Source organism: Dendrobates tinctorius, unplaced genomic scaffold (genome assembly GCF_039654945.1).
Source record: "Dendrobates tinctorius isolate UK_male_01 unplaced genomic scaffold, ASM3965494v1 ptg000160l, whole genome shotgun sequence".
NCBI classification, from domain to species: domain Eukaryota; kingdom Metazoa; phylum Chordata; class Amphibia; order Anura; family Dendrobatidae; genus Dendrobates; species Dendrobates tinctorius.
This window is the reverse complement of record NW_027361827.1, coordinates 16,818,165-16,836,992: the sequence shown is the minus strand read 5'-3', so window position 1 is coordinate 16,836,992 and position 18,828 is coordinate 16,818,165. Positions and strand designations below refer to the sequence as shown.

The 18,828-nt window shown below is 43.4% G+C and overlaps 1 protein-coding gene across 1 annotated transcript in view; it reads left to right on the top strand.

Moving 5' to 3' along the window:
- LOC141052445 (uncharacterized) overlaps positions 1-18,828 on the top strand; it is a 38,900-nt gene that overhangs the window by 14,686 nt on the left and 5,386 nt on the right. Inside the window, exons 3-4 of the mRNA XM_073549679.1 lie at positions 58-157; positions 5,449-5,579. Of these exons, the coding sequence (XP_073405780.1) occupies positions 58-157; positions 5,449-5,579 (231 nt within the window). The remainder of the gene's footprint in view (positions 1-57; positions 158-5,448; positions 5,580-18,828) is intronic.

The following is an 18,828-nucleotide window of genomic DNA, read 5'->3' as shown; positions in this document are numbered from 1 at the left end:
TTTTAAAGTCTATAGAAATGCATGATGTCACATTTACACATCTCTTGTTTTCCTTAGGGTGGCTTTTTACCAAACGTTTTCAAAGTAATGTCACACCGACCCAATGAGTTCAGAGCATTTTTTGCTTATTATGACGTCCTTATAAACAAAGAAAGCGGTAAATGCACTTTTCTTATTTTGGCTACTAACACAAAAGTCATAATCTTAATAAAATGCAGGGAAAAAGCTAACATTGCTGTTTGAATCCAACCTTAAAGCTTTAGATCACGTGCATGCATGGGACCCAATTTTGCCAAGACCTACATCGTTCACACCAGTTTTGATGAGGAGGGGTTGCAGGAGTCAGATGGTCCGGATTCATCAAGAGACGAATGCCCCTTCATGAATCTGGAGTGATGAGCCAGCGGAGTACATGTGTGCGCCTCGCCATAAATCCTACTCCACTCCTTACTGAAGTAAGATTTTGTGGAGTAGCAAATGCTGCAGCTTGTCATAAATTTGACGAGTGGTTATCACCATGCCATCGTCCCATCCCACCTTTTGTCGAAACTGGTGTGAAAAAGCAAAGTTGAAAAAAATTGGGCCACCACCAAGTTGCACCCATATATTGACTTTTCGAGGTTGGAATTCTAGCATGAAAGCTTTGCAGAGTCGGGCTCAGTCTTTTTCATGCAGAAACCAATGGAGAAAAACAATCAGAAAAATCACTCAAAAGAACTAAAACGACTTGATATGTTCAAGATTTTGAACATCTTTTAATAATTTCATGTTTCTTAATCTTTTTTTTATAAGTAACATGTGCATTGTTCTGACATTTCTGCCCATGCAACACTGTATACAAGTCGGTGGAAAAGCGAAGGTGGAAACCTTAATGTCTTTTGTTGCGTTTTTGCTAAAATAAAAAACGCGAGCAGTTCTGATACTGGAACCCACCCCCTCACTCCCCCATTGAATAATGATCAGAAAATAGTGCCTTGCGGAAGTATTCGGCCCCCTGGAACTTTTCAACCTTTTCCCACATATCATGCTTCAAACATAAAGATACCAAATGTAAATTTTTGGTGAAGAATCAACAACAAGTGGGACACAATTGTGAAGTTGAACAAAATTTATTGGTTATTTTAAATTTTTGTGGAAATTCAAAAGCTGAAAAGTGGGGCGTGCAATATTATTCGGCCCCTATAACTTAATACTTTCTTTCACCACCTTTTGCTGCGATTACAGCTGCAAGTCGCTTGGGGTATGTCTCTCAGTTTTGTACATCGAGAGACTGAAATTCTTGCCCATTCTTCCTTGGCAAACAGCTCGAGCTCAGTGAGGTTTGATGGAGATCATTTGTGAACAGCAGTTTTCAGCTCTTTCCACAGATTCTCCATTGGATTCAGGTCTGGACTTTGACTTGGCCATTCTAAGGCTGTGTGCACACGCTGCGGATTAGGTGCGGATTCATCCGCGCGGATTTTGTAAAATCCGCAGGTGAAACCGCAGGTAAAAAGACCTGCGATTTTACCTGCGGATTGCTCTGCGGTTTGGCCCTGCGGTTTTTCATCTCCTCAATGGAGGAGATGGCAAACCGCAGGTGAATCTGCAGAAAATTGACATGTCAATTCTTTCTGCGGATTGAAAACCGCAGATAATCCGCGTGGAAAATTCCGCACCGTCTGCACTGCGGTTTTTGATTCCCATAGGGAATCATGGTACTGTACACCGCAGCAAAAACTGCTGCGGGTCCGCAGCGGCCAAAACCGCTGCGGAACCGCAGCAAAATCCGCAGCGTGTGCACACAGCCTAACACCTGGATATGTTTATTTGTGAACCATTTCATTGTAGATTATGCTTTGTTTGGGATCATTGTCTTGTTGGAAGACAAATCTCCGTCCCAGTCTCAGATCTTTTGCAGACTCCAACAGGTTTTCTTCAAGAATGGTCCTGTATTTGGCTCCATCCATCTTCCCATCAATTTTAACCATCGTCCCTGTCCTTGCTGAAGAAAAGCAGGCCCAATCCATGTTGCTGCCACCACCATATTTGACAGTGGGGATGGTGTGTTCATGGTGATGAGCTGTGTTGCCTTTACGCCAAACATATCGTTTTGCATTGTTGCCAAAAAGTGCGATTATTTTTTTATTTTTTTGTTTTATCTGACCAGAGCACCTTCTTCCACATGTTTGGTGTCTCCGCCAGGTGGCTTGTTGCAAACTTTAAACACTTTTTATGGATATCTTTTGAGAAATGGCTTTCTTCTTGCCACTCTTCTATAAAGGCCAGATTTGTGCAGCGTACGACTGATTGTTGTTCTATGAACAGACTGTCCCACCTCAGTTGTAGATCTCTGCAGTTCATCCTGTGTGATCATGGGCCTCTTGGCTGCATCTCTGATCAGTCCTCTCCTTGTTTGAGATGAAAGTTTAGAGGGACGGCCGGGTCTTGGTAGACTTGCAGTGGTATGATACTCCTTCCATTTCAATATGATCACTTGCACAGTGCTCCTTGGGATGTTTAAAGTTTTGGAAATCATTTTGTATCCAAATCCAGCTTTAAACTTCTCCACAACAGTATCAGACCTGCCTGTTGTGTTCCTTGGTCTTCATGATGCTCTCTGTGCATCACAGGACCCTGAGACTATCACAGAGCAGGTGCACTTATACGGAGACTTGATTACACACAGGTGGATTATATTTATCATCATTAGTCATTTAGGACAACATTGGATCATTCAGAGAACCACAATGAACTTTTGGAGTGAGTTTGCTGCACTGAAAGTATAGGGGCTGAATAATATTGCACGCCCCACTTTTCAGTTTTTGAATTTCCACAAAAATTTAAAATAACCAATAAATTTTGTTCAACGTCACAATTGTGTCCCACTTGTTGATTCTTCGCCAAAAATGTACATTTGGTATCTTTGTTTGCAGCATGATATGTGGGAAAAGGTGGAAAAGTTCCAGGGGGCCGAATACTTTTGCGAGGCACTGTAAATAGTGTTGAGCGAACATGCTCTGATAAGGGGTTATCCCAGCACGCTCAGGTGTGAAGAGTATCTTTGGTGTGCTTGATTACTATGTTCAAGTTGCCGCAGCTGCATGTCTCGCGGCTGTTTGACAGCCACATCACGTGCAGGGATTACAGCAGAGACTTAGTACCCAAGCGTGCTTGGATAATGCCTTGTTCAAGCATGTTCTCTCATCACTAGTTAAAGGTGAAAAAAAAGTGGTTAAAACCCTAAAGTTTAAAACACACAAAAAAAAATAAAGGGTGCTTCAGGGGATGATGTATGGCTATACTCAGTTTCTCTGGGTTTTGTTTTGTTTTTTATTGGTCTCTATACATCTCTGTATTAATCATACAGCTCCTCGTCTTCACTGGATATGTCATGCACCAGTCTGTACTTGGACATCTTTGATCAAAAGTGCTGGACAGCATTATGGAGATGCAAAAAAAAAACCAAAATGTCACACTGTAATATTAGTATTGTTTTATTCCAGACTAAGGCCCCAACGCAACTTTTTTTTTTTTACCTTGCATTTTCTACACGTGCTATAACAATATACATGCACGTTTGATGTAACTTGTGGGTTTTGACTTATGTATATGCAATTTACATATATTTGCAATAGGCTAATTGATTAACCCCTGTTGGTCAATACATGATGGTCTTGACCTGGTATAAAAGAACTGTTTATGCTGGTGAGCAATGTGACATTTTGTATCGAGAAGCGGCAAAGATTGAATCTCATTTACAGAGTATATGACAGAAGCCTGGCAATACTGGTGCTGTTCTACAGTCACGTTGCTATTTGTCGCTAGGGAGCAATCATCAAAAAAATCTGATTTTCTCAAGGGGAAAACTCATGCCTTTTATATGTACTGCCCATAGAGCATTTTCCTGTAAATCCACTAATGGTTCCATCTGGGATGTGACTGGGAACTGTACTATGCTGCTTTTATGGCTAACAACCAGTTAAAGGGGGGGGGGGGGGAGTGTATTAAGCGCAATAATGTCTTCGTATATTGAGGCCATCTTGTTGAAAAGCTGATCACCTTGGGTCTGGCTGTCTTTATAAACCCACCACAATCACATGTTAACATGGTGGAAGCTCCCGCCATGCATTTTCTGTATTGACTGCTACAGGGGAAATTTAGTACCGGGTGAGTCATAAAGGACGGACGTTTTTAAACTAATCATAAAATCGTTAAATATTTATTAAATATAAATGTATTCACAGATTTGGTTACGTATACTAATAGCATTTGACAAATTCAAGTGTGGAAAACAACATCTGCCATGTGGTGGCCATTATCAGTGATGCATTTCCAAAGGCGTTCTTGGAAGTTGGCATCAACACGTTCCAACACAACTCTGTCGATTTGGGCAACTTCCACTCGAATAGCTTCCTTCAGTTCTTGTAATGATCGAGGCTTAAGCTTGTATACACGTGATTTGAGGTGACCCCATAAGTAATAATCGCACATGGACAGGTCTGGGGACCTAGGAGGCCAATTAATATCGCCAAACCTGGAAATGATGCGACCAGGGAAGAGAGGGCGAAGAACGTTCATTGTTGCTCCGGCTGTGTGGGCCGTTGCCCCATCTTGTTGAAACCACACACTAGAGATGGGGATATGTTGCCGTCGTAACTCAGGAACAAAGAAGTTATTTATCATGGCGATATAACGTTGTGAGTTCACGGTAACAGTATTGCCATTATCGCCTTCGAAAAAGTACGGACCGATCACGCCATATTTGCCCATAGCGCACCACACCGTTACCTTAGGGCTGTGCAGCGGTACGTGCCGTTCGTGGAGCCCCCGGTGGTCGTTTGTTCATTAGTGTACCTCGTGTACGGAGTGCTTCAACCCAACGTAGGATAGTGTTACGAGCGGGAACAGCTTGATTTCTGTGAATATTGAAATGACGCCGAAACTCACGCTGAACGGCTGTGATACACTCATTATTCTTGACAAAACTGTCGTACGCAAAAACGCGATGTTCTATCGTCCACGGCACCATAGCTTAAACTGAAACTAAAATAAAAACAATGCTTTCACCTCACAAACATAACCCCGCCTCCCGCACATCTCTACCTCCACCTGGTGGTGAGTTATAGCCACTTCAAATACATCCGTCCTTTATGACTCACCCGGTATTTAATACATGAAAGTCAGTTTGTAGGGACTCTTAGCATTAGCTCTTAGAAGGGGTCTTATGGTGGGTGGGGGTCAGCCATGGAGGAACCCTCCTTTACGACATCTACCGTATATGCCCTATTACCACATACGACTAGAGATGTGACAGTGTCCTAAAACAGGTGGTTTTTCTGTACATATTTTATTTGAAGATTGCATATCCTTTTTAATTTTAACTGCTATATAGATGAATTGGTTTGCTCATAGATGCTGTAAAATGACTAATACATATTATTTTTATTTTTTTATTTTTTTTTGTAGTAAATCTGACCAAAGCTGACAAAGAACTGATCATTGTAGCTACCAGTGCGAACAACAAGTGTCCTTATTGTGTAACTGCTCATAGTGCATTACACAGAATATATTCCAAGAAAAAGACATTGGCTGACCAGGTAAATCTCTACGTGTGTCCTGAAATGGCATAATTTGGGTTTACTGCGTGCTCCACCAGTCATTTTAAACTGGAGATTTTAGAGGTTCTCCTGGCTAGTGTTCTCCCGCTTGACAGCCTAGAATCCTACATGACTCAATATATTTGACAGAAAATTGAGCTTTCCATTGTCCCGAGACCTGCATAATGTTGTACTAGTGTAAGGAATACATTGTATCTACAATGTGGCAAACCTGTGCAACTTTCTATTTTCTTCTGTACACAAGAATATGTACCTCTTGGAACTGGAACAGGTAAGTGTAGGCAGTCGGGGATTGGGAGGAGCTAGGGCTCCAAGCCGTTTAGGTGTGCTCGTCCATTTCCCAATGTATCATGTGACAAGTCACAACCCCTATGACAAGTCACGTGATCAACACAAGTGATCTGTAGATGCAAAACAAGATGAATAGCAATTTTTCTTTTTCCCTTATATACAGCATTATACGACCTATTGCTAGACATAATTCATATTGAACAGTTCTGGATTACATTTGTTAGTGTGAAACATTAATTAGGCCTAAAAAATGTATTTGTCTAAACCAGTCGGTGGACACTTAGTAACTTCCCCCCCATTTAAAGGAATATGAAGGTCTTGAGATTCATTTGTAGGAATTCCAATATTAAGGCTATGTGCCCATGATGCGATTTTTAAGCGTTTTTGCCGCGACTTTCGGCGCAAAAACGCTGTGAAAATGTTTAAAAATCGTGTACAGAACGCCCCCCATGCATTCCTATGGCATTCCGCACATGCTGTGCTAATGCTGCGCTTTTTTCCGCGGCGGAATCGCATCGCGGAAAAAACCGCAGCATGCTCATTCTTTTGTGCGGAATCGCAAAGAATTGCCGCGATTCCGCACCCATAGGAATGCATGAGAATCGCTTACTTCCCACATGTGGCTATGCCCACCATGCCGGAAGTTAAGCGTCTCATGTGCGGTTGGTACCCACGGTGTGGAGGAGAGGAGACTGTCCCCCAGGCCCTGGGTACCATACCCCTGTAAAAAAAAAACAAAACAATCGGGGTATATTTACCTTCCGACGTCCCGCGCTGCATTCCCGGCCTAAGCGTTTCCAGTAATGCCTTGCAGCAAGGTCCTGTAGTGACGTAGTCTCGCGTGACTCTAGCGGTCTCGCGAGATCGCTATAGTAACGCGAGACCAACGTCATCACAGGTCTCGCAAGGCATTACTGGAAACGCTTAGGCCGGGAATACAGCGCGGGACGTTGGAAGGTAAATATACCCCGATTTTTTTATTTTTTTTATTTTTATCATTTTCAACATTTTATCTTTTACTATTAATGCCGCATAGGCAGCCTCAATAGTAAAAAGCTGCTCACACTTGTCAAACACTGTTTGACGAGTGTGACAAACCTGTCAATCACTTTCCAAGCGATGCTTCAAATCGCTTGGAAAGTGCTTGAGAAAATCGCGGTGAAATCGCGCGGGAAAAAAAACGTGCGATTTCTGGGAAGGAGTCTGGTTTTCAGTGTGCGTTTTAACACGCAACGTGGGCACATAGCCTAACAGTACCAAACAACGATTATCTTTTCAGTTGAAAGATTATTGAAGAAATGTAAACAAGTTGTTCAGGCTTTTTTTTTTCAGCTTCCCTTTACAGCACAGTAGAACCATAATTGTGCTGTATCACAATACTAGAGCAAGGGGAAAGCAGAAATTCTTGATGCAATAACGCAACTGCCCCACAACAAAGGTGAACTGTACTACAATACTGTGAATAGGATAAATTGTCCAATGTTTGATGCCACACTCCTTAAAAACATCAGCTACCTCCTGGTGATCATCACCAGCGTAAAACAAAACGAAAAATGTTTGTTTTTTTGTTTTTTAAGTAGTCTCTGGGCCCATAGGTGAATTGTCAATCTTATTACAGTCTCCAAGTTGTGTTGGTCTCCTCAGAGCTTAATCTTAAATGCAGGTGGTTGGATGACTGCTGATAACCCTGAGGATTTAAAGAGTGATTTTTAACCCCTTTCTGACTGACGGGATAGTATGTCAGCAGTCAGACTCCCCTGCTTTGAGGTGGGCTCCGGCGGTGAGCCCACCTCAAAGCCGCGACATGTCAGCTGTTATGAACAGCTGACAGGTGCCCGCAATAGGCATGGGCGGAATTTCCATCCAGCCGTGCCTATTAACTAGTTAAATCCCGCTGTCAAGTGCTGACAGTGGGCATTTAACTAGCGCTTCCCGTTAAACTTGCGAATTTTTTTTCACCACTTAGATGAAAGAGAACCTTGACATGTTTGGTGTCTATGAACTCGTAATGACCTGGAGAATCATAATGGCAGGTCAGTTTTAGCATTTAGTGAACCTAGCAAAAAACAAGTGTGAAATTGCACTTTTTTTTGCAATTTCACTGCACTTGGAATTTTTTTCCTGTTTTCGAGTACACGACATGCTAAAACCAATGATGTTGTTCAAAAGTACAACTCGTCCCGCCAAAAATAAGCCCTCACATGGTCATAGTGGCGGAAAAATAAAAAGGTTATGGCTCTGGAAAGAAGGGGAGCGAAAAACAAAAAAATAAAAAAAAAAGCTCCGGTCATGAAGGGGATAAGATAGTAGCAGGATCAGCTTCAGCTTGAGGATTTTATGCCACACTGGAGGAGGAGGAGTTTGTGTTTCTTCGACATTAACCTTCTTTGATGTGTCACTTATTCTTAGAAATATTGGTTGGTCTGATGTATCACACTACCATTCAAAGGAATATTGCTTTTCATTGGTTGTCCATCTAGGTATCTGTTGTATTTTTTGTAGGCACCAACTGCATCTTCCTTTCTTAGAAACACAACGTCTGCAATTCCTGAACTCAACAAGCGGGTGTGCTTCAAGGCAACTCGTACACAAAAAAGCTCCACAATATCTTACTCTCTTGGATGCAAATTAATAATGGTCATTTTTGGGTCTTCTAAAGAGTTAGACGTACTCTGAGTGGGCCCTACTGATGAATTGGCCTCCTTTGTGACAAGTGTCCGTGACACGTTGGCTAGAGCCTTTGTGTGCAATAAAGGTGGCTAAGTGTTATGCTGAGTAGACATGGGAGCTGTATATGCATCATTCTGTACCACTTTAGTAAGAGGTAAAGTTTGTCCAAGAGAAAATGAATTTCCAGATATTCACGGCCTTTTTTTGCAGCTGTGATCTTCATCATCTTGTGGATGTGGTAAATTTCAAAGTTGTCATCAATACCATCATCGTCCATATCTTGTAAAGAGGAAATCTAGTGTTTCCCAGGGTAGTGGTTATCTACGTTTAGTGGCATTCCTTTAACAGTGTTTGTTACACCAGAACAAATTTTCGGTTGATATTTTGATATTTTTAATATGTATGGATGAAGAGGAAGATCCTTGTCCCACGGGTGTGTTGATAGTTATGGACGGTGCACTCCTCTTTAAACTTAGTTTTTCATGAGCATCCATCAGTTTGTTTGGCTTTCCTCTAACACTGATCTGCTTTCTGTAATTCAGTATCTCACGAACATGTTGCACTTTGCGGACTCGTGTGTCTTTGGCAACATATTTTTACGGTCATTTTTTATGCCAAGCTTCACACATGCATCTGTTACACCGATCTTCTGAAGGCCATGAAACGCATTCTGGTAATTGGTGGTTACACAACTAATTGTAGGCTGTTTCCTGGATGTCATATTTCCCATAGCCACCGCTGTTGTTAAATCCTGTACATTACCATTCCTGCCATCACTATTCCCTGTTTCCAGATCACCTCATCCAACAATTTCCCCGCCATATCTTTAATAAACACATGGACCTTTCCAGCAGCAACTGTGTAGGAAACCATGTTACTGGTTTCCAATGTTTGATGCACACTGTTGATGTATACCCCCCTGGGCATGGATGGGCATTCCAAGTATAGGTGAACCTCTACTTTGTAATGTGAAAAGTTTTTTAGGAGACCTTCCTCCACTTTTCTTCCAAGGGTGATTGTGGTGCGAGCAAATTACGGCCAGGCCTTGTATTCACTTCATCGACAAAACTTATGGTGGTAAAAAAATAATAATGGGAACTTTTGTTTCATGTGGCCATCCAGTACATGGTTTCAAAGGGTTATTGGAGTGCATGTAACATTAGTGCAGGGCAGGCCTTGCATTCAATGCATAAGCAAACGGTATAGGAGACACACTTTCTTCTAATGGGAACAATTGTCATGAGGCCCTCAAGTACATCTGCTGAAGCTTTTATTGTGGTGCATGTAACTTCGGGGCAGGCCAGGCCTTGCATTCAATGCAACATTTTTTCAGGAGGCCCTCCTGTACATCTCATGAAAGGGGTATTGGGGTGCGTCCTAATTTTTGGCAGCGCAGCCACTCACTTCATAGGCAACAGTATAGGAGACCCACTGTTTAATAATGGCCCTTTAAGAAGATTAATGCTGCCTGATGCCCCTGTAAAAATAGGCTCTGTGACTGAGTCCATCCTTCATAAATGAAACAAGATGTGTCTGCTTATGTGTCACACAACACATGGCCAGCTAGGGTTGTTAAATGTTACAGATGCATTCACTGGGTAATGTCATTGTATTGGTTGAAAGCAATGCTAAAGTTGAACGCATCAAACACGCTGCATGTGAACATAGCCCAAGTGGTGGAGGAACATTTTTGTTTGGGGTTAGTTATTTGGCATTATATACAAGTCATTACCCTGGAAATGCTGTTCCTTAACAACATATTTCCCAGCAAAATCCATTTTGGTTTCTTTTATGCATGTTCTTTGGTGTGCCTGAAAATGGCGTAAAACATTGTTTACAGCTGTGACGTAGGAGTCAGAAATGCTTCCACGGACATTTGCCATGATGATCCCGTATCATTTGAGCAATGTTTCCATCATTTTCAGACATTTTTGGACCTTAAAAGGACCCCCCCCCCCGGGGGGATCGCGGTAAAAATGCTTGGGTTTCCCATAGACTTACATTGGGCTCCTTGTTCTGTCTGAGTACTTTAGTATTACAAATTGCTCGACCCGAGCAACAAGTAACCGAGCATTTTAGTGCTCGCTCATCACTAGTCACGTCCTATGCAAAGGCAACTGACAACTTGTTACTGGACAGGCTACACCACTACCTTTCTTTGGCAGATGCACAGCGGTACACCTTATTGATGATACCCAGAGCATGTACTCGAGTGAATGGCAAGTGCAGCTTCAAGTGGCCTCTCCACCTCTTCTTCCACCTCAACATCACACCCAAAAAAATTCCCCATGCCCCCCCCCCCCCGCGTACCAACTGTCCAACCGTTCAACTGACTGTATGGAACCACAGATGGGTGAGTCTGAAGAGCATTTCACACATTCTATGGCATGTTAATCAGAAATGTACTCAAAGGATTTGCAGAGTCAAGAGGAGGAAATCTGCATCAGTGGGCAAAATATTTTCTCTTTGATCTGGGATAGGAAGAAGTACAGTCCGAACAGCATCCTGATCCTCGTCACCAGACGTTAACCCCTGGTGGGGAGGGAGGTAATTCTGATGAGACTCGGATATCTGAGGCTTACGCAGACTGTTCTATGCTGTCAGGGCAAGAGGAGGAGAGGGGTGACTCCAGTGGTGAGGAATGTGGTAACACAGGATGTTAGATCCCAGTTGGCATGAACATGGAGGCACACAACTGAGTAGATCTGAGGAGCAAGACGAGGTTGTTACGTTGCGCCAGACACGTAGTGATGCAGTCACGACGAGTGATGCACCCTCGGCCACAACTGTGCCTCTGACCAGCAGGGTCTGCAGCCTGGGCCTTTTTTGACACTGCAAAGGATGAGCTAACTCACGTAATCTGCCAACTTTGCAAAAAAAAAAAACTGAGTTGAGGTAAAGTGCAATAATTTGACTACTACATGTATGACCCTTCACATGCGCAATCAACATGCTTTACTGTGGTAATCCCACTGCGCAAAAAAAGCGAACCAGCAGACCTCAACAACCATCAGCCACCCCATCAATCACATCTGCTGCTTCTTCCTCTTCTGTTACCGTGACTGCCAAGTAATGAGATGCAGGTCTTTGACCGCAGAACCTTGGGTTCTTTACCCGCTTGAGTCACGCTGACTGAGAGGCCACCTTCAGCTGTAATGGAAGCTGACATGCCTGCTGTTTTTTGACTGATCTCTGAGAATTATTACACCACAAGTTTCTCAAGCCACAGTAGCATCTCCGCCTGCACCTCTCTCACGGTCCAGCAGTTTATCTGGTTCACTGCACTCCACCCTCTCACAGCATTGCAGCCAGCCCATGGTTCCACAGTTGTGGTCACATAAAAGATTGTTTCCTTCTACGCATAACAAAGCTAAGAGGTTGAAAACCACCATCTAAAATTTGTTGGTCACGGACATGCTGCCTTTCCGATTTGGTAGACCGTTTCTGAAAGCTGATGGCCGTTGCAGTCCCCCAGTACCAATTACCCAGTCACCATTACTTTTCTAAGAAATCTGTGCCTGCCCTACACCGGCGTATAGCAGGCATGACCCATTCCTTGACAAAGTCTGTTTGCCAGGATGCATTTCACCACAGTCACTTGGACGAGTAAGCATGGCCAAAGGCATTACATGTTGCTGACTGGGCACTGGGTGACTCTGGTGGCTGTGGGGACAGGCGCTGCTCCACAAGTCTTGGAATCCCCAAGGCTTGCAGGCCAAACCTCTACATTTAACACTTACTCCATTGCTTCTGCCTCCTCCATCTCCTCTAGGGCCTCACCTGCTCCCTCAACCTCTGCCTTCACAAGACTCGTTCCAACAGTGCAGAACGAACCGGCTCCACCACCTCTGTACTGTGCAGGCAGGGCTCACTGCAATAAGGCAGTCTTAAAATTGATATGCCTTGGAGATCAGTCTTACAGCTGAAGCGTTGTGGACATCTCTCAAGGCTGAATTTTTGCATGGCTCACATCCTCAACCTGGTTGTACAGTGTTTACTCAGCCACTTTCCCTGGCCTGGGTGCTGGGTGAGCTGCTCCAGAAAGCATGTATGCAGTGTGTTTATTTCTGCCGTTTGCACACCTCTGGTCATCGACTTGCAATCGATAGAGGTCCTTGTCCATGCCGGTTAACAGTTTAATATGCGATGTGCTGACATGGCGGAATTCCACTCTGCACATGTTGCAGCAACTGTGGCAGCAGCAACGAGCCCTGACTCAGTATGTCATGTCGCCTGGGCCCACGCAGTATGGATGTGGCGCATATCATGTTTACAGAGTGGGCACAGATTAAGACTTTCGAAAGCGCTACTAAAATGGTTAGCGCTGACTACGCTGTCATCAGCATCACTATTCCGGTCATCTATATGCTGGAGCAGACTTCGAATAGCCTGTGGGAGGAGATGGTGGTCCTAGAAGAAGAGGAAGCAGAGGAGGTTGCGGAAGGGATAACATGGTCTTTAAGTTCACGACTGTCATCACACAGACGGGTGCCAAGGGAGAGAGGGTGGAGTACTGCGATCAAGGAGGGGCTGGTGATAAGACAAACTTATCGAAGGTGCAAGATCCGAGGAGCAAATGGAGGCAGAAGTGATGGGTGAACAATGTCAGATGAAGAGGATATGGCCGGGGTCACACTGGCGAGGAATACGGGAGAGTGAGAGGCGCAAAAAGCACGCATTAGACACGGACCAATGATTCTCTATGGGGTCCCTCGCACCAGGTGTATATTTCTCCTCAGTATCCTACACTCCGTGCCACTCGCAGCATGCTGCGATTGTCAGCGTACTACGCCCGTAATACGCCAATGCAAGTCTATGGGTGCGCAAAAAATACTGATTACACAGGGACCACATGTGTGACTTGCGAGAAATACGCACCAGGTGTCTTTTAGCAAAGCCGGCAATTCAGTGCGCTATACAGTAAACTCACACTGACAGGTTTAATAAAGAAATGAAAGAATAGATATAAACACATAGAATGAATATATATATATATATATATATATATATATATATATATATATATATATATATATATATATATATATATATATATACATACATACATTCTATGTGTCTGTCTATTCTTTCATTTCTTTATTAAAACTGTCATAGGGCTCCATTATATGTCCATTTTGCAAGCCTGCGAGAAAATCTCGCCATACGGATTACATACAGATGCTGACATGCGCAAAATACGCGACCACACCTTGATTACGGATGACATACGGAGCACTGTTTAGGGGTCTGTCATCCGTATTACGCATGTAAAATACTGACTGTATTTTGCGCAGGTTAGTGTGACTCCAGCCTAATTCTCCCCTGTGTCCGTGGTTAGCGGGATGGGACGGAGGAAACGAGCCTCATTGTTACCCAGTCACCAACTCTGCATTGGTGTTAGGAACGGTGGAACGCACTAAATAAAAATAAAGTGTGTTCGCCGCTCAGGGTCCACTGTGCAGTAGGTGACAGGAGCAATATGGTGGGGATGCGCACGGGGTTAAACTTCACCCAGGTGCGCAGAGCAATCTGAGTCAGATGCCAAAACACAAGACAAACACAATAGGGCTGAGCCTGTTGAAGTCACAGTGCTCAGAATAGTTGCACACACGGTATCTGGTCACAGGAGCAGAGCCAAGGACAGCGGGACTGCGTCCCTCTAGACCTACCATGTGTGCGACGTCGCAACTGCGGACGCCAAGGAGTGCTGCTACTGCAGCGCAGCGTGGGACACTGCTGCTACATGACAATGCTAATATGCAAGCACAATGTCGGACGTTTGCAACTGTGGATGATGAAGCAGAGGCGCGCTGGTAGTAAAACTCAATCCCTAACCACATACGTAATATCAGAGGGTAGGGGTTTCAAATGAGTCATTCACCAGATTCATGCATCCATCCTCATTCACACAGCAGCGCCTCTTATAGCAGCCGGGACCTTCCGGAAGCCTCCAGATCTCCGAGATGGACCAATGAGATCTGGAACATGACCTGAGCACATGACTCCTGATCTCCAATGTGAGATCGTCTCATGAGCATGCTCCGAAGATGGACAGAAGGACTTGGCCTCTGGAGAGATTTGCTGCAAGGCAATCTCCTCTGCAGTAGATAAACAGCAGGAGACTGCAGAATGTGAGGGTCTGGATTCCTGCAGAGCAAACGCAGGAATCTGATGCCTAACAATGGGCTTGGACCTCATGGTAGAGCCTGACATGAGTGCCTTCTTGCTGCACTATCTGTAACATGATCCCTGTATAGTTATGATTAGGAATAATGCTGACTACTGGGTTGCCACTCTATTAGATCCACGTTATAAAACCAAATTTTGCCAGATGGGACCCACGAATGCTGGAGTGTCGAAACCCACTTTTATACAACCTTAAGAGAGCTTTTCCCCAAACAGCAGTGAAGCACATAGTTTGCATCGCAGCTGTAGACTTCCAATCTCTGGTCAGTTAATTCATCAGCGCCAGAATATTAGCAGCAGTGGTGGAAGGGGAATAAGCAATTTCTGTGAGTCCTTTCACACTTTTTTTGACTAACTTGTGCACCATCACATGAGAGTTCAAGTCTTACACGTAGTGAACGAATGGAGAGGATGGTGTGGGAGTATCTAGAACAAAATATCAATACTGTCAGGGTGGGTTTGGACCCTTTCACATTTTGGTCTTCCAAAATGGATGAGTGGCCTAAAGGGAAATGGGAAAGGCTCATCCCTGATATACAGGGGGAGGAGTGGGAAGAAATTCTGGAGTCTCCGATCGGGGTGTCTCCATCTATTAATTACAGAATGATACAACTATATATCATAAACCAATCATATCTGACTCCTACTCGACTCTTTAAGATGGGCCGATTCCAATCATCGGAATGTTTAAGATGTCATTCATTAGATGCAGACTTTATTCACATCTGGCAGTGTCCTATTATCGCACAATATTGGGAGGTGACGTCATTATTTCCCTGGTACAAGCTCCTGTTCCCCTTGAGCCACTGGTCTGTTTGTTTGGGGTTTGGGATGAGGAGACATGGGGTCACTATGCTGGGATCTTTTTGCGGGAGACGCTATTTATGGCACGAAAGGTACTGGCACTGCGGTGGATGGGAGGCTCATGTCCCTCCCTTAGGATCTGGATTGATTTGGTGAATTCAATTATCCCATATGAGCGTACACTGTATCAAAACAGAGGATGCCCGGGTAAACTTGGGAGGATCTGGGAGAGGTGGAATTCCTCTCATCTTACTCTGTAGAGTGGAGACTTCGCATAATAGTTGATTGTGTGGAATCAGGCTGCGAAATAGTAGTTTCGTAGTTATAGTTATGGTTTAGAAAGTTAGGTTTTATTACTTGAGCAATAATATAAAGGCTTGTGTAATTTAATTGACATTGTTTTATCCCGTATGTAAACCAGTGTGCACATTTTTGCTTTGCATCTAATGCTGTGTGAATTATATATATTCTATACAGTACTTATCACGATATGCAAGTATGTATGCTGTATATTCTGTTTGTGGTTTAACCCCTTCACCCCCAAGGGTGGTTTGCACGTTCATGACCGGGCCAATTTTTACAATTCTGACCACTGTACCTTTATGAGGTCATAACTCTGGAACGCTTCCATTGATCCCGGTGATTCTGACATTGTTTTCTCGTGACATATTGTACTTCATGTTAGTGGTAAAATTTCATTCAAATAACTTGCGTTTATTTGTGAAAAAAATGGAAATTTGGCAAAAATTTTGAAAATTTCGCAATTTTCCAACTTTGAATTTTTATGCCCTTAAATCACAGATACGGCACACAAAAAACTTGATAAGTAACATTTCCCACATGTTTACTTTACATCAGCACAATTTTGGAACCAAAATTTTTTTTTTTTGTTAGGAAGTTATAAGGGTTAAAAGTTGACCAGCGATTTCTCATTTTTACAACACCATTTTATTTTTAGGACCACATCACATTTGAAGCCACTTTGAGGGGTCTATATGATAGAAAATACCCAAAAGTGACACCATTCTAAAAACTGAACCCCTTAAGGTGCTCAAAACCACATTCAAGAAGTTTATTAACCCATTAGGTGCGTCACAGGATTTTTTTTGAATATTTAAAAAGAAATGAACATCTAACTTTTTTTCACAAAAAAAATACTTCAGGTTCAATTTTTTTTATTTTACCAAGGGTAACAGGAGAAATTGGACTGCAAAAGTTATTGTGCAATTTGTCCTGAGTATGCTGATACCTGATTTGTGGGGGGGAACGACTGTTTCGGCGCATGGCAGAGCTCAGAATGGAAGGAGCGCCGTTTGACTTTTTCAATGCAAAATTGGCTGGAATTCAGATCGGATGCCATGTCACGTTTGGAGAGTCCCTGATGTACCTAAACAGTGGAAACCCCCTACAAGTGACCCCATTTTGGAAACTAGACCCCCCAAGGAACTTATCTAGATATGTGGTGAGAACTTTGAACCCACAAGGGCTTTACAAAAGTTTATAACGTACAGCGGTACAATTAAAAAATCATGTTTTTTCCACAAAAATGATCTTTTCACCCCAATTTTTATTTTCCCAAGGGTAACAGGACCCTAAAAGTTATTGTGCAATTTGTCCTGAGTACGCTGATGCCCCACATGTGGGGGTAAACCACTATTTGGGCGCATGGCAGAGCTCGGAAGGGAAGCAATGCCATTTGACGTTTTTGGCTGGAATTGAGATCGGACACCATGTCGCGTCTGGAAAACCCCTGATGTACCAAAACAGTGGAAACCCCCCACAAATGACACCATTTTGGAAACTAGACCCCCTAAGGAACTTATCTAGATGTGTGGTGAGAACTTTGAACCCCCATGGGCTTCACAGAAGTTTATAACAAGCCATACAATTAAAAAATCATATTTTTTCCACAAAAATGATCTTTTCACCCTCAATACTTATTTTTCCAAAGGTAACAGGACCCTAAAAGTTATTGTGCAATTTGTCCTGAGTACGCTGATACCCCACATGTGGGGGTAAACCACTATTTGGGCGCATGGCAGAGCTCGGAAGGGAAGCAATGCCATTTGACGTTTTTGGCTGGAATTGAGATCGGACACCATGTCGCGTTTGGAAAACCCCTGATGTACCAAAACAGTGGAAATCCCCCACAAATGACACCATTTTGGAAACTAGACCCCCTAAGGAACTTATCTAGATGTGTGGTGAGCACTTTGACCCCCCCAGTGCTTCACAGAAGTTTATAATGCCCGGGCGTGAAAATAAATCGTATTTTTTCCACAAACATGATCTTTTTGTCACCATTTTTTTATTTTCCCAAGAGTACCAGGAGAAATTGGACCCCAAAAGTTGTTGTCCAATTTGTCCTGAGTATGCTGATACCCCATATGTGGGAGAAAACTACTGTATGGGCACACGTCGGGGCTCGGAAGGGAAGTAGTGACGTTTTGGAATGCAGACTTTGATGGAATGGTCTGCGGGTGTCATGTTGCCTTTGGAGAGCCCCTAATGTACCTAAACAGTGGAAACCCCCCACAAATGACACCATTTTGTAAACTAGACCCCCCAAGGAACTTATCTAGATGTGTGGTGAGCACTTTGAACCCCCCAGTGCTTCACAGAAGTTTATAACGCCCGGGCGTGAAAATAAAAAATTCGTATTTTTTCCACAAACATGATCTTTTAGTCACCATTTTTTTATTTTCCCAAGGGTACCAGGAGAAATTGGACCCCAAAAGTTGTTGTCCAATTTGGCCTGAGTACGCTGACACCCCATATGTGGGAGAAAACTACTGTATGGACACACGTCGGGGCTCGGAAGGGAAGCAGTGACGTTTTGGAATGCAGACTTTGATGGAATGGTCTGCGGGTGTCATGTGCGTTTGGAGAGCCCCTGATGTACCTAAACTATTGAAACTCCCCATAAGTGACCCCATTTTGGACACTAGACCCCCCACGGAACTTATCTAGATGTGTGGTGAGCACTTTGAACCCCCAAGTGCTTCACAGAAGTTTATAACACTCGGACGTGAAAATAAAAAAATCATTTTTTTCCACAAAAATGATATTTTTGCTCCCAATTTTTTATTTTCCTAAGGGTAACAGGAGAAATTGGACCCCAAAAATTGTTTTGCAATTTGTCCTGAGTAGGCTGATACCCTACATGTGGGGGTAGAACACTGTTTGGGCGCATGGCAGAGCTTGGAAGGGAAGGAGCACCATTTGACTTTTTCAACTCAGAATTGGCTGGAATTGAGATCAGACGCCATGTTGCATT